Source organism: Heterocephalus glaber, unplaced genomic scaffold (assembly GCF_053883595.1).
Source record: "Heterocephalus glaber isolate CG9 unplaced genomic scaffold, H.glaber_assembly_v1.0 deba00001608, whole genome shotgun sequence".
NCBI lineage: Eukaryota > Metazoa > Chordata > Mammalia > Rodentia > Bathyergidae > Heterocephalus > Heterocephalus glaber.
The window spans coordinates 11437760-11450200 of NW_028258379.1; the positions used below are offsets into that span (position 1 = coordinate 11437760).

Below are 12441 nucleotides of genomic sequence, written 5' to 3' on the forward strand. Positions count from 1 at the left end.
CAGTGCCTTTCTGCACTGATCCCTGTTTATTTTTTATTTTGAGACAGAACCTCACTAAGTTGCCCAGGCGGGACTTGAACTTGCAATCCTCCTGCCTCAGCCTCTTACAGTTCTGGGATTACAGATTGGTGCCACCACGCAAACCTTCTGACCATATCTTGAAAAGATCCTTAAAAATACTGCCCTATGTAGAATCCAATACTGTCACAACACAGTGAACCTATAGGCTCCCCCCAAACCCCGCCAATCCTAGAACCCACTTTTGGATAAAGAGTACTGTCTCCTGGATAAAAGAGTGACATTCAAGTTCTCTACCTTCTTCTACAAAAAACTCCGGTAAGGGAGCTTTTTTTTCACAAGAATCTAAATTCCCAAAGATGAATCTGCAAAAGGTAAAACTTTATACTCCTAGCTTGAAATTATACTCAAATTTGAAACTTCATCAAGGAAATAATAGACATTTACAATTTTATTATCCCAGCTAGACTTTCTAAATGGGCTCAATTATGTAACATTATAGCACTTTGCCTAGTTCTCCCAGCATAAGGATGTTTAAAAGAATGAAAGAAAATTTCATTTCTACCAACACATCTGCTGCTGCTCACCCACTATCCAAAACAGTCTCTAGGTAGAAAGTCCTCTGAAGAAGTCACTAAAAGTGAATTTAGTTAACACATTTAAAGATGAGGGACACATTTTGGATAAGGGATGAGAATATTCACATGATAAAGAGATAAAATAATGGCATAGGAAATAAGAGAAACCAGGTATTATTTTGTATAACAAATCCTCTTATGTGGCATATGTAAAATACATACATAATGTTCCACACTCTTCCAAGGTGAAAGTTTTCTATTATTAAGGGAGCAGAGCATCCAGGTAGAAGATATAAAAGCAATAAAAGCTATTTTAAATTGCAAACTGTATTTCTTTATATATATAAAAAACATATATCTTTTTAAAAGATGGATACATCCTACGTTCTCTCTAAAGGAAAACACTTCCATTAATTCTCTCTCTTGTTTATCTGCACTGTTTTCTAAAATAAATACTACTTACATAATTTCAAAATACATGTTTTTCAAAATGAAAAGTGAAGATTTACAACAGCACCAACAGAGAATGAGCCACATGTGAACAGCATGGACCAAAACAAGGTCTGAAGGATTTCTGGGCTAAAACTAAAGAATGCAGAGAGAGTAAAGTCCCTAGGGCCCATGCCACCCCCAAAGTCCTTCAACACAAATGCTCTCCTCTCTGGGAAAAGATGCTCAGTATGATCATAAGCATAACCTCTAAGCAACTGTAACCTTGCTACAGGCAGTCCAGGCAAGAAAGAGCACAAATCATTTCACAAATGAACCTTATTCTAGTGCCTCTGATTCAGCCCAAGTGAAAGACGAAAGTCTCTACCAACTCACTGTTTAATTATATCTAACACTTGCTTTACTGTCCAGTTTATAGGATGTTTAATAGAAACAGTTACTTCTCAGTTCCCTGCTATTAAACACCAGGTAGTTATGCAGTTAATTAATGCTACCCCTGGGCTACCAGATCTGTAACACTTCCAAGCCATGTCATGCTCTCCAAATTGATGCCTGCATCAGGCTCCAGTTTGAACAATATGCCCCTCTTCTGATGGTCCCTATTCCACTGGGTACCTCCAGTTGAGGTGTTTAGGTAGAAATTCAGATAGGTGGTATAGGTGTGCTTTACCTGCTACCCCACAAAAGGAAAACCCCTTTTGGTGATTACATACATACTTCCCTTCAGTGGGAAAATCAATCTACATTTTTGTACAGACTATCAGAATTATACACCACTAACCCTGTCTGCTCATATGAGTTCAAAATCATCCTAAAACCCCTCCGGTGCCTCATTCTTCTAAACCGATTTTTTCTGGCACTCAGCCCAGCCCTGCATTTCCACTCAAGGAGGGAACGTCATCTAGCAGTGCTCCCCTGGGAATCCCCTCCTACTGAAGCTGTGGCCTGAGTGTGGAGCTGCTCTCGGCCCCCAGCCCAGCTCTTCATACTCACTGTTGCTGGACTTAAGGTCGCGGTGGATGATGGGAACGATGGCCTCATCATGTAGGTAGTTCATCCCCCTGGCGATCTGCACAGCCCAGTTCACCAGAATGTCCGGAGGAATCCTTTTCCCAGATAATACTCTATTCAAAGGCCCTCCACGGGCAAACTCCATGACCAAGCAGAGGTTGGGTTCCTTCAGACATACCCCTCTAAGGGCAATGATGTTGGGGTGCTTCAGCATAGCGAAGAGCTTGGCTTCTTGCCGAACATTCTCTATGGTCTGGCTGATGTCTTCATCGGGGTCATAGCGAGCTGCTTTCACGGCAACCTCATCACCTATCCAGAAAGCACGATAGACCTTCCCAAAGCCCCCAATGCCAATAATCTCTTCCAAGGTCAGCTCCACAAAATCAATCTCTAACACTGAGAAACAAGAAAAAAGAAACAAGTCAAAAACTTCCGGGAAACATCACTTAACCATCCACTTACCTAAAGTGTAAACATAGCAAATTGTCAGTTCACTGGGCTTTTCGCTCCCCATTATAAAGTAAACACAAAATGGAGAGCAACTGTCATTCCATTTCCACTGTCCTCAGTGGCATTCAATACATATTCATAAAACAAGCCCCAGTTGGAACCCTGTTTCAAGATCATTTTAAGTAAAGGGAACTTTCAAGGCGTCTTCTTTGAGGTTTCTTCAGCTTTACTGTGTATTTGGTGGTGAGATACACACAACCCAGTGTCAACGCAGACAAATAATAGCTACTCGGCAGGTTGGGAAGAGCTTTTGTAGAAGTATGGCCAGAGGATAAGGAAAGTCACTAGCTCCCACAGCAGGATGGGACTGAGAGTGTGACTGGGGAAAGGATTCTTGGGGAAGACAACATTTGAAACAGGCCCTAAAAAACGAGGGGAAGGAGATCTCATCAGGCAATGAAGTCTTGAGTTCCCAGTGAGGGCAAATCCAGGCAGGGGGAAGGACATGAGAGTGTACGATACATGGGAAAATTCAGGGAAGCCCGTTTGGCTGGATCATATGCCTGCTGGGAGATCAGGCCTTGCTGAGTGTAACCAACAAGGTAACTTTCATGAGGGGAGTGTTGCTAGGCCTATGATTTAGAAAGGACACCAACTCTGGCAGCCAGGTAGAAGTGAAAGACAGTGTACCGGTGACCAGGAAGGCTGACCCTCAGCAACAGAGTGTGGGGAGAGCCGAGTTAACCTGGGAGACGTCCAGAGCTGGCTTTTGCCGGGACTTGCTGACTGAGATATATGGGGAAGGAGCCTCACAGAAAACATCGAACTCCAGCAGTGCCTCAGGTCGGTCCCTGATGCTCCCAATAACACCCCAACCCCTCACTCTTCTCAAATCCAGAGTTTGAATCTCATGTATTTGATTAAGGTCTAGAAAGGCTTTCATAGATAGAAAATAGCAGCTACCAGTGATTATAAATGTGGGGCTAGATACAATACTGAATGCTATATGAGCAAAATACTACTTTATGTTTCTCCCATGAAACTTGTTCTCTGTCCTCTCAGTCTTCTTTTGTCTTTACCTAGCTGATTCAGATTCAGCCCTCAGGTCACAATTTAAATGTCGATTTCATAGAATACCTTCTAACACCCAGACTAAACGAAGTCAAGTTCCCCCCTCAACTGAATACTTCATAGTGATCTCCATTTTGCAAGACTCACAAAGGTTATAATCACTTAACTATGTCCTCAATGCCTGTTGTCCTGCTTGATTGTGAGAGGCAAGGGCAGAGACTCTGTCTTTTTCACCACTGTCCTCACCATGCCAAACATTAGTAAGTGACCAAAGGATCACTGAAACAAAATGAAAACAAACACTTCAACAGAAAATAAAACAAATTTCAGATCCGAAAACAAAAGTACATTGGGCCTTCTGAAACAAATACAGAAAATAATCACACTTTATTTAAAAAACTAAGGTAACAAAGATATATTTCTAAACTTTTGGCAAGACCGAGAGAGGAACTGCCCGCTGCTAGCTGTTCCTTTCCTTACGTGGCCAGCTCCCCACATCCCCACTCCTCACTCAGGCGCTGGCAGTGCTCACCAAGCTGTTCTTGCTTAATTACAGTGCTCTTGTCCTACCCCGGGCTGACATTCATTTGTATTTTACAATGTCTACCCAAAGGACACTCTTAGGAAGTTAGATGGAATATCTTTAGGTATACAAAAAGTAGAGTCCATCTTTTTAGAGTCCCAAAAGTTCCAACTGTTGAAAAGGCTATCATCTTGGGGCTGGAGGTATTATTCAGTGGTAGAATGTATGTTTAGCATGTGCAAGGGTTCAGTCCCTAGCATGATGAAAGAAAGGGAGGGAGGGAGAGAGAGAAGGAGATAGAGGAAGAGGGGCAGGGAGGAGGGGAGAGAGAGGGGAGGGAGAGGGGAGAAGAAAAGAGAGGAGCAGAGGAGTGGGGACGGGAGGAGAGAGAAGTACCGCTATGTCTGGAAGTCTTCCTGAGTAAATGATGTGGTAGCAAACTAGGAGAATCCATCACAAAATCCTTCTACCATGCTTTTCAGTGCGAGAGGCCAGAGAACTAGAAAGTACCTTGCCCAGGTTCCCTTGAAGCTAGAGTTCGAGGTGCAAATTAAGTTCTGCCAACTGTATCCACCAGAACTGTACGGCAGAAGTGAGAGGGGGACCGTCTTCTTGCTGCTTATCCTAGCAAGCATGGCTGTCTGCGGCAGCAGCACTAGCTCTATGATGTGGAATGTTACACGGCCAAGCAGCTGCCTAATCTCTGAGCTGAAGATACAGTATGGAGCTCCTGAAGTCAACATCTTCAACGACAGCTGCAGATTCTCTCTGTTCCCATTAGAGAAGTGGCAGCTCGCCTAACAGGCCGGTCCTGCAATGGTCTGGAGTTCTTCCCATAGGTCCAGCTGAAGCCTCTCCTCCCAGCCCTTTCAACAATTCTGTGAGCTCCTAATTTCCTATGCTAAATCCCTTTCTTGCTTAAAATAGCTTGAGTGCATCTGAGTCCTAAAAATGACTCCTGACTGATGACTAATTTTTGCCCGTCATCTATATGAATGAGAAAAATAGGCCAAGTATGTCTACATTAAAGAGAGATTAAAAAAGCTCTTGGAGAAATATAGACATTATATTGAGTTTTCATCATGCAAGAAAGGAACGTTCTCTTTTTTCTCCCTACAAACATTTAAACTGATGAAAAGCTATGTACCTCTTCAACAAATTTCTATTTATTATCTTATTTCCTCAACTGAGTCTTTGAATTCTCCTGAGGGGAATTAATTGTTGTATTTTTTCTTGTATTCTTCCTACTTCCCTCTGGTCTGAGGATAGCTACCAACACACAGTAGGTCTTCAGTATTCATTAATATGCAGGAGGGTTTAAAATGACTTTGAGGACTCGGGTGCTGAAAGGACAGCTCCTCCGACCCATTTCACAGAAGGGAAAACTGTATGGAAGGGAAAGCAACACTGTACCTCTCTGAGGAGAATAGTCTTGGGTTTCTCCTTCGTTAAGGAACTATCATGATCAACCTTCAAGAAAACAGAACACAGTTTCCAAATATATAAGAGACAGAACCCAGGAAGTGGGCTGGGAGAATTTCTTTTTCCTTTCCAACTACGAAGTCCCTTTGGACAGGAAGTAAGACGCCAGACCTTAAATTGCAGCAGAAGTTCTCCTCCTTCCTCCTCCCTTTCATTGTTCTAGTCAAGACCTGGTTTTAGGCAAGAATCAGGTCAACCTGCATCCAGCATACTTTTCAGTTTCACTGGAAGGATATTTCCAGGAATAAAATCTTATTTTATTTTTGGAGTCAAGATGTTATTCCTCTCAACTCCATGTTTCAAAGCTGAATGCATAAGTATATTCTGGTGGATTCTGGACAACTGAATGGTATATTTCTCATTTTAAAATATTATGTGCACCTGAGAATACACCATTATATTTCTAGTGGATGTAGGAAAAAGCATAAATTAATAATGATCTTAATGTATGCCCTATTTGAAAACAGAAACAACTCTCCTGCAAGAGAAGCTTTTCTTTTTTTTCTTTTAGTTTTTTATTTTTTTGGTACCAGGGATTGAACTCGGGTTCTTGCATTCTCAGGGCAGGTGGCAGAACCACTGAGCTAAATTCCTGGCCCGAGAAGCTTTTATTTTTAAAAAATACACAGGTCTATATCTCCCAAGATGACAAATTTAGAACTGTACATTTCTATTTTTCACTAAAATAAAGAGGATGAGCAAAATCCTAGGTTATTTATATCTGTCATTCATGGAGAGCTAAATTCTAATACCTACAATGGAGAGGACAAAGCCACTATATAAATGTAAGATGGCTTATAATAGCACAATTACATTTTTCTTTAACCTAAGACAGTAATTTTCCCCTTCTGTTTTGAATAAAGATTGAAACAAAATTTTCACTTTGACAAGCAGTATTGTAAAACTAAGCCTGAACACTACTGCTTGACTTAGCATCTTCTGCTCATGATGTGAAATGTTAATTAATGTCATGATACATGCCCCAGAGGGCAAGTTCAAAAGGGTAATTCTGAAGTTGTCAGTGACTCGATTTTATTCCAAGTCACTGGAGACAAAGTTTGTCAAGTCACCTTTATTTTCTGAGTGACACTAACTTAACTGGTGGACAGAGCACAAAAATCAGAGACACACCTGTCTTTGTCAAAGTACTTCACTAACATTCTATATTTATATCACTAATCCCCTTCATGTAACTTATAAGCAACTCCTTATCTTATAATTTCTTTATCCCATGCATATTTAACATAGTAGCTGTCATTTATCAGGTATTCAATAATTCATTTTTGTCTGGAATTAAAGTTTCTCAATTATCAAGAATTAATGCCAGTCAAGAGTTAGTGCCAGAACTCCTAGTGAGGCCAGGTAAGAAGGACTTTCAAATATCATATTCTTCAAGTCAGTTATTTCAAGTAGCATAAAGTACTTCCTGCTTTCTCATTATGTAGGATCTTGATTTACGATCCCACTTCATCAAGGTAACTACTGTCATAATAAAGGTAAGTCCTGGCCACCTCACAGGGAAAGGGCTCCTAATGTATCACACTGTTGACGTGTCTGGCTCTCTGTGCAGGGCTTCTTTCAGCCTAAGTCATATTTACTCCTGACAGTTACAACAGCCTGGATCATAAGATACTGAAGAAACTGATTCTTGCTTGTGAACTTAACATGGCTCTTCCACTCTGATATTAGATGCCCCTAAAAATAAAACTGCAGAACTTCACTCACAAACAACCTTGACATCTGACTTAAGATTTAAAATTACATTGTTTCCTAACATGCCAGACTATTTGTACATTTCAAGACAGAGGGCCAAATTCATCTTCAGCAACTATTTCAAAATGCACAAGGTCCTGAGTTCGATCCCCGGTACAAAAAAAACACAAAACACTATGCCAGGACCCTTGCTTGGCCATCACCTTACCTGTACCAGTGCCAAAGTGTAGCACTTGGAACAATTTAAAGTAATATGTCACCTCCAAGCATTTATAAAGATAAAAATATAGAAGTTCTAAATTGAATGAGAGGCGCAAGAAACAGAAAAAGACTTAAACTCAATTTGGCAGTTAAAACATCAAAAGAAAAAGAAAAGCAGAAAAGGAAAGAGGTTATGATTTTGATGTTTGTAACATATCTTAAGATAAAGTAGGGGCCAGAGATTTAGCTCAGTGGTTCCACTGCCTGCCTCAAAAGGTCCCAAGTTCAATCTCTGGTATCAAAAAAAAAAAAAAAAGATAAAGTAACACAACTGTTCAGGTGAAAACAAATTACAGGGCCAGAAAGACAACTGCTACAAATGAAATTTTAAAAGTTAATATTCAGCTGGGTGTGGTGACACACACCTGTAATCCCAGCACTAGGGAGGCTGAGGCAGGAAGAACACCACACCACAAGTTCAAGGCTAGCCTAGACTACATAGTGAGTTCATGGCCAGCCTGAACTATAGTGAGTCCCTGTCTCAAAAAAAAAAAAAAAAAAAGTAAATGTTCAAAGTTGGCCCTTGATAATTATTTTTAATCAACTAAGATGCAAAGTATACAAAATAAGAAACAATAATAAGTATAGATTAGCAATGCCTTTTAATAGAAAGAAATTATGGAAACTCATAAATACAAAATACTGTAAACTGCACTAGGACATATTTACATCTTTCTTCTAAATAGACTCAGTAGAATTAATTAAGGAATTCTAATGGCAATTTAAGTCCTTTGAAAACACAAAGAAATTTCATTACAGGGATGGAACAGGGTCTCCTGGGAAATTGATGAAAAGCAGGACGTAGGAAGAAAGGCCCTGGGAGGGAACCCTGAATATAGCCCCCCTGAGATTTGGCCAAATATAGACAAGGATCTAGGGTGAGAAAAAGATGTTCTGTCTGAACACTAAGGGCTGTGAAGAGCCTGAACTTAGTTTAGCCACTGCACCGCACTGCACTCTCCTGGGGGAACAACATACTTTTCCCTAATAATTTCTCCATGCACCATCTTTGCCCAGCCCCTCATCTTTCTTAGTACCTTACTCAGTGGAAAGAACAACTCCTGAGGTACAAGATTAAGATCCAAGCAATCAACAAAAACATTTCAAAAGCACTTCAACCCAGAGTTCACAGAGGCTTCCGGGACTTGAGAGCCAGCCCAGCCCATCTCTCAGTAGCAAATACCATGAAGGGGCGGGGACAGGTGACAGAAGAGGCTGCCAAGGTCTCTGGTTTGAAAACGAAGGTTATGACAGTAACCATGAGCTTGCCTGAAATCTTTCCAGATTTGGAGGGGCGAGAGGGAGGGAAAGGGATTGGAAATGGTCACTCTCGTGCTGGGTCTTCAAGGTGCGGAAACTAGGAGCTGGGCTGAGGCAGCGCGACCCAGGGGAAGCAGCCTGGTTGCCGCGCTCCGGGCAGGGCCTGCGGCGCGTGGCTTCTGCATCGCACTCACCCGGTCCGCAGCCCGCGCGCGCGCACCCCGCACCCCGCGTCCCACCCGTGCGGTCCCCGCCAGGCTCCCGGGCCCTGCCTTCGCCTTACACTGAATAGGCGGGTAGCAACTGGGGTCCTCGCCGCCCGGCTGGCAGCGGCTGGAGAAGGCGCTGCGCGGGGTCACGTAGTTGCTGGGGAAGATGCCCACCCGCTGGTTCAGCTGCCCGGTCCACCAGCCCTCGTCGCCGGACACCTGCGAGTCCTTGGACAGCACCTCCACAACGTCGCCCAGACGCAGGGTCAGCTCGTCCTCCCCCGCCGCCTCGTACTCGAATACGGCCGTCCAGTAGGGCAGCTGCGCGGTGCAGCCCAGCTCCCCGGAGGCCGCCGCCGCCTCTTCCTCCTCCTCCTCCTCCTCCTCGGCCGCGGCCCCCGACCCGTCCTCCCCCGGCTGGGCGGCAGCGGCGGCGCTCGCCAGGCAGCCCAGAAGCGCTCTGGAGGGCTCCATGGAACGGCCGATCCATAGGGTGCGGGGCCGCCGCCGCCCGCAGGAGCCGCCGCCGCCTATTGTTCATGCGGCTCCGCAGGGCTGGGGGACCCCTCCCCCGATGGCGGCCACAGGTAGGGCCCGGGCTGGCGGGGCGGGGACAGCGGCCGCCCGGGCTGGGCGGCGGGGCGCCGAGTGCGCAGTGTGCGGACGCTCCCCCTGCAGACACGCGCGGAGGGCCGAGTCCCCCCGTCTGGCGCTCGGCCCCGGGCACGACCCCGCGACTTCAGCGGCCGGTACCTGCTCGCACGGTCGGTGCTCGCCGCCGCCGCCCCGCCCCGCCCGCGCCACAACCTGACGCGAGCCTGGCTCCGCCCCAGCCTGCGGACCCCAGGAGCGGGGCTACCGGGAGCCCGGGCCCGCCCCCTTGCCAGTCCCCGCGCCCATTGGTCGCGGTGTCCGGTCCACAGGTTCCTCTCCACCCCCTGCGCCTCGGGCGCCCCGCCCCCTTTGCGGGCTTCTGGTCTCAAACCCAGGTTGACCCAGCGCTCTCTCCCATTGGTCCGCTACGGCTCCAACCATTGGCCCGCGGCACCTGTCCATTTCCTGGGAGAGCGCGGCACCTCCCGGCGGGAGAAGGCTCCGCCTCATTGGGCGCGCTGGAGGGAAGGTCGCTCCTGGGAGGTAATACCGAGCTTTCATTCAGATCCGAAAGGTCGGAGCGGAGACCACCCCTTTTGTTTGCTGTGAGTGCTAGGGGTTCCATTGGGCAGCACCCGAGTGCCCCATCCTATAGGGGCTTTCGAAAGTGGGCAGAGGAGAAACGAGCCGGGTTACACACACACCCGGTGCTCTTTCTTTTCTAGCTCCTTTTTCAGTTGATTCTGAAATCAGAATCCTCTTGGATCCGACTGCACTGGTTCAACCTGGAGGATCAGCTTCTGCCCCCCATGCTCCCGCCCCGGGGCCTTCCACCCCCTATTGGAGCCTCTGAGGTCAGGCCCGTTCCAGTGCTTATTCCAAGGGCTCTTGGGGCTACACGCCTCGCATTTACGAAGTCTGCGCAGCTCGCCCTCTCCCCAATTCCTGCAGGAGAAAAATTCCAATGCCATCGTCGTTTTAGAATCTAGAAAGGCCGGAGTCCGCCTTCCTGAGGCTTCCCGCTGAGACAAGGAAAGCTGTCTTGAAGTGGGCTTGCTTTCCCTGAAGAGAATCAACTTTTCTACAATCCCTGGGTGTCTCTCGCCTGGAATTGCACCTCGGTCATGGTGGTGACGTCTGCTGAGCTCAGAGCAAAAACCAAACTCAGGACACTTTAACATTAAGAAAGAAGAACATACGGGGCCCCTAGTGTTCTCTGCTTTAATCCTATTGTAGCAAAGTCAACTTCCACTAAGAAGAGTTCTCTGTTATTTCAAACAAGCCAGCGTTTAAGGATCTCGCCTGATAGCCACTAAACTGTGCTACCTTCTCCTCTTCGGAACAGGAATAAAGAAGATTTATTTACCAAGAGTTAGTGTTTCTCTAACTATTTGCTTGTTTAATTTTTTGTTGGGATTCATTATTAGACAAACGAGCAATGTGGGGAAAAAAATAAAATAAAACCAGGCGGGAGAGCTGGGGCAAGTGCTTAGCACTGGCCTGCAGCCTGCTCATCCTGAAAGTAGAGGCAAGACTGCAAGATTGGTGTGGTTTGCCGGTGAATATGGCTGCGCTGAACCCTGGGCATCCGCGTATTTAAGGTCATAAAAAAGACAAGTGAAATGATACTGTTCAAAAGAGCAGCCAGCCAGGCCATGTAGCACGCTTGTGATTCCGGCTACTCAGAAGGCTGAAGCAGGAGGATCGCAAGAGCAATGTGAGCAATCTAGTGACTGAGCAAGACTATCTCAAAATAAAAAGGCCGAGTAGCCCGTGTGGTGGTGCACACTTGTAATCCCAGCACTCTGGGAGACTGAAGCATGAAAATAACAAGTTTGACCCCAGCATAGGCGATTAAGCAATTTAGGAAGACCTTGTCTCAAAAAATTAAAAAGGGTTGCGGACGTAGCTCAATGCAAAGCCCTGGGTTCAATCCCCAGTAACACACATGCACACTCTCACTAAAGCACATCCAGAGTAAGTCTTGAGAAAGGATTCCTGAAGAAAAACAATATTCAAGTTCTTACTGTATGTAGAAAAATGGATGATTCTGAGAAAATTCTCTAGTTTTTGGTTAAGAGAAAACCATTCCTCCTCCAAGCAGAATGCCAGAGAGTAGGTACTTCATGTCTTAAAAAGACCTTAAGAAAAAAGTTTTTCTTGATAAAATTTTAATTTGAGGGAAAAAGGAGTTTTACAAAGTGGATGTAGATATCCAAAGAAAAAGGAAACACCAGAAAGAAATGTCTGTAGTGGGTCTCTTCAAGTAGTAGGATTATGAGTAAGTGGGTGGCTTCCGCTGTCATTTTGCTTATCTGTAATTTTTTTAATGTTCTGCTCTATAGTTTTGTGGATTCCTTCCTCCCTGGGAAAGGGAAAGAGAAAAACAATCCTTGATGCCTACAAATAGAAAAACTTTAACTTCCTGTACCATTTAAATCATTATTGCCATTACACGTGTTTGGGATCTCCAGAAGAGTCATCAAACATTCCAGCAAGTCATTCCGTAAATATTTGTTGAATGGATAAGTGCTAGGAATTCAAATGAGAGAAGATCCTTCCAAGTAAAGCTGTCAGGCAGGGCTTTGGGGGAAGAGCCCTAATCAGAGGCAGAAAGCACCTGTGCTCAGGAAAGGATGGAGGAGCAGGCACAGCCCCCTAGGTGGGAAAGTGTGGAAAGGTGGGCTCATAAGATGGCATAAAAGGACACAAAAGAACTCTGAAAACGTAGAAGAGCAGATTGTGATTGCTTGATTCACACTAGTAATTATTTAATTGATTCTTTGCAATTATTTAAGGCCAAGTGCATTTGCCACAAGGG

The 12441-nt window shown here is 45.1% G+C and overlaps 2 protein-coding genes across 7 annotated transcripts in view; one reads left to right on the forward strand and one right to left on the reverse strand.

The window, feature by feature from the left end:
- Map3k9 (mitogen-activated protein kinase kinase kinase 9) overlaps nt 1–9810 on the reverse strand; it is a 72111-nt gene extending 62301 nt beyond the window's left edge. For 2 of the 6 annotated variants that reach the window (XM_004837292.4, XM_004837291.4), the window contains exons 1-2: nt 9101–9639; nt 2040–2453 (exon numbers count right to left, since the gene is read on the reverse strand). In XM_004837292.4, the coding sequence (XP_004837349.1) occupies nt 2040–2453; nt 9101–9500 (814 nt within the window). In that variant the 5' untranslated portion in view covers nt 9501–9639. Of the gene's footprint in view, nt 1–2039; nt 2454–3745; nt 3858–4611; nt 8048–9100; nt 9640–9779 lie in introns of those variants that run through there. The other 4 variants (XM_021247099.2, XM_087195336.1, XM_087195338.1 and 1 more) reach the window with 4 other exon arrangements.
- On the forward strand, nt 9566–10989 carry LOC110346718 (uncharacterized). Its single transcript, XM_021248327.2, has 2 exons — nt 9566–10225; nt 10346–10989. The coding sequence occupies exons 1-2, from the start codon at nt 9566–9568 to the stop codon at nt 10607–10609; spliced, it is 924 nt and encodes a 307-aa protein (XP_021103986.2). The 3' UTR covers nt 10610–10989.
- Nucleotides 10990–12441: the final 1452 nt, after the last annotated feature.

What these genes read in the sequence shown, in the direction of transcription:
- LOC110346718 (XM_021248327.2), top strand. Translation starts at nt 9,566, where the DNA reads ATGCGGCTCCGCAGGGCTGGGGGACCCCTCCCCCGATGGCGGCCACAG. An exon ending in GACCACCCCTTTTGTTTGCT is followed by an intron (nt 10,226 to 10,345) that starts GTGAGTGCTAGG and finishes TTTCTTTTCTAG; the next exon opens with CTCCTTTTTCAGTTGATTCT.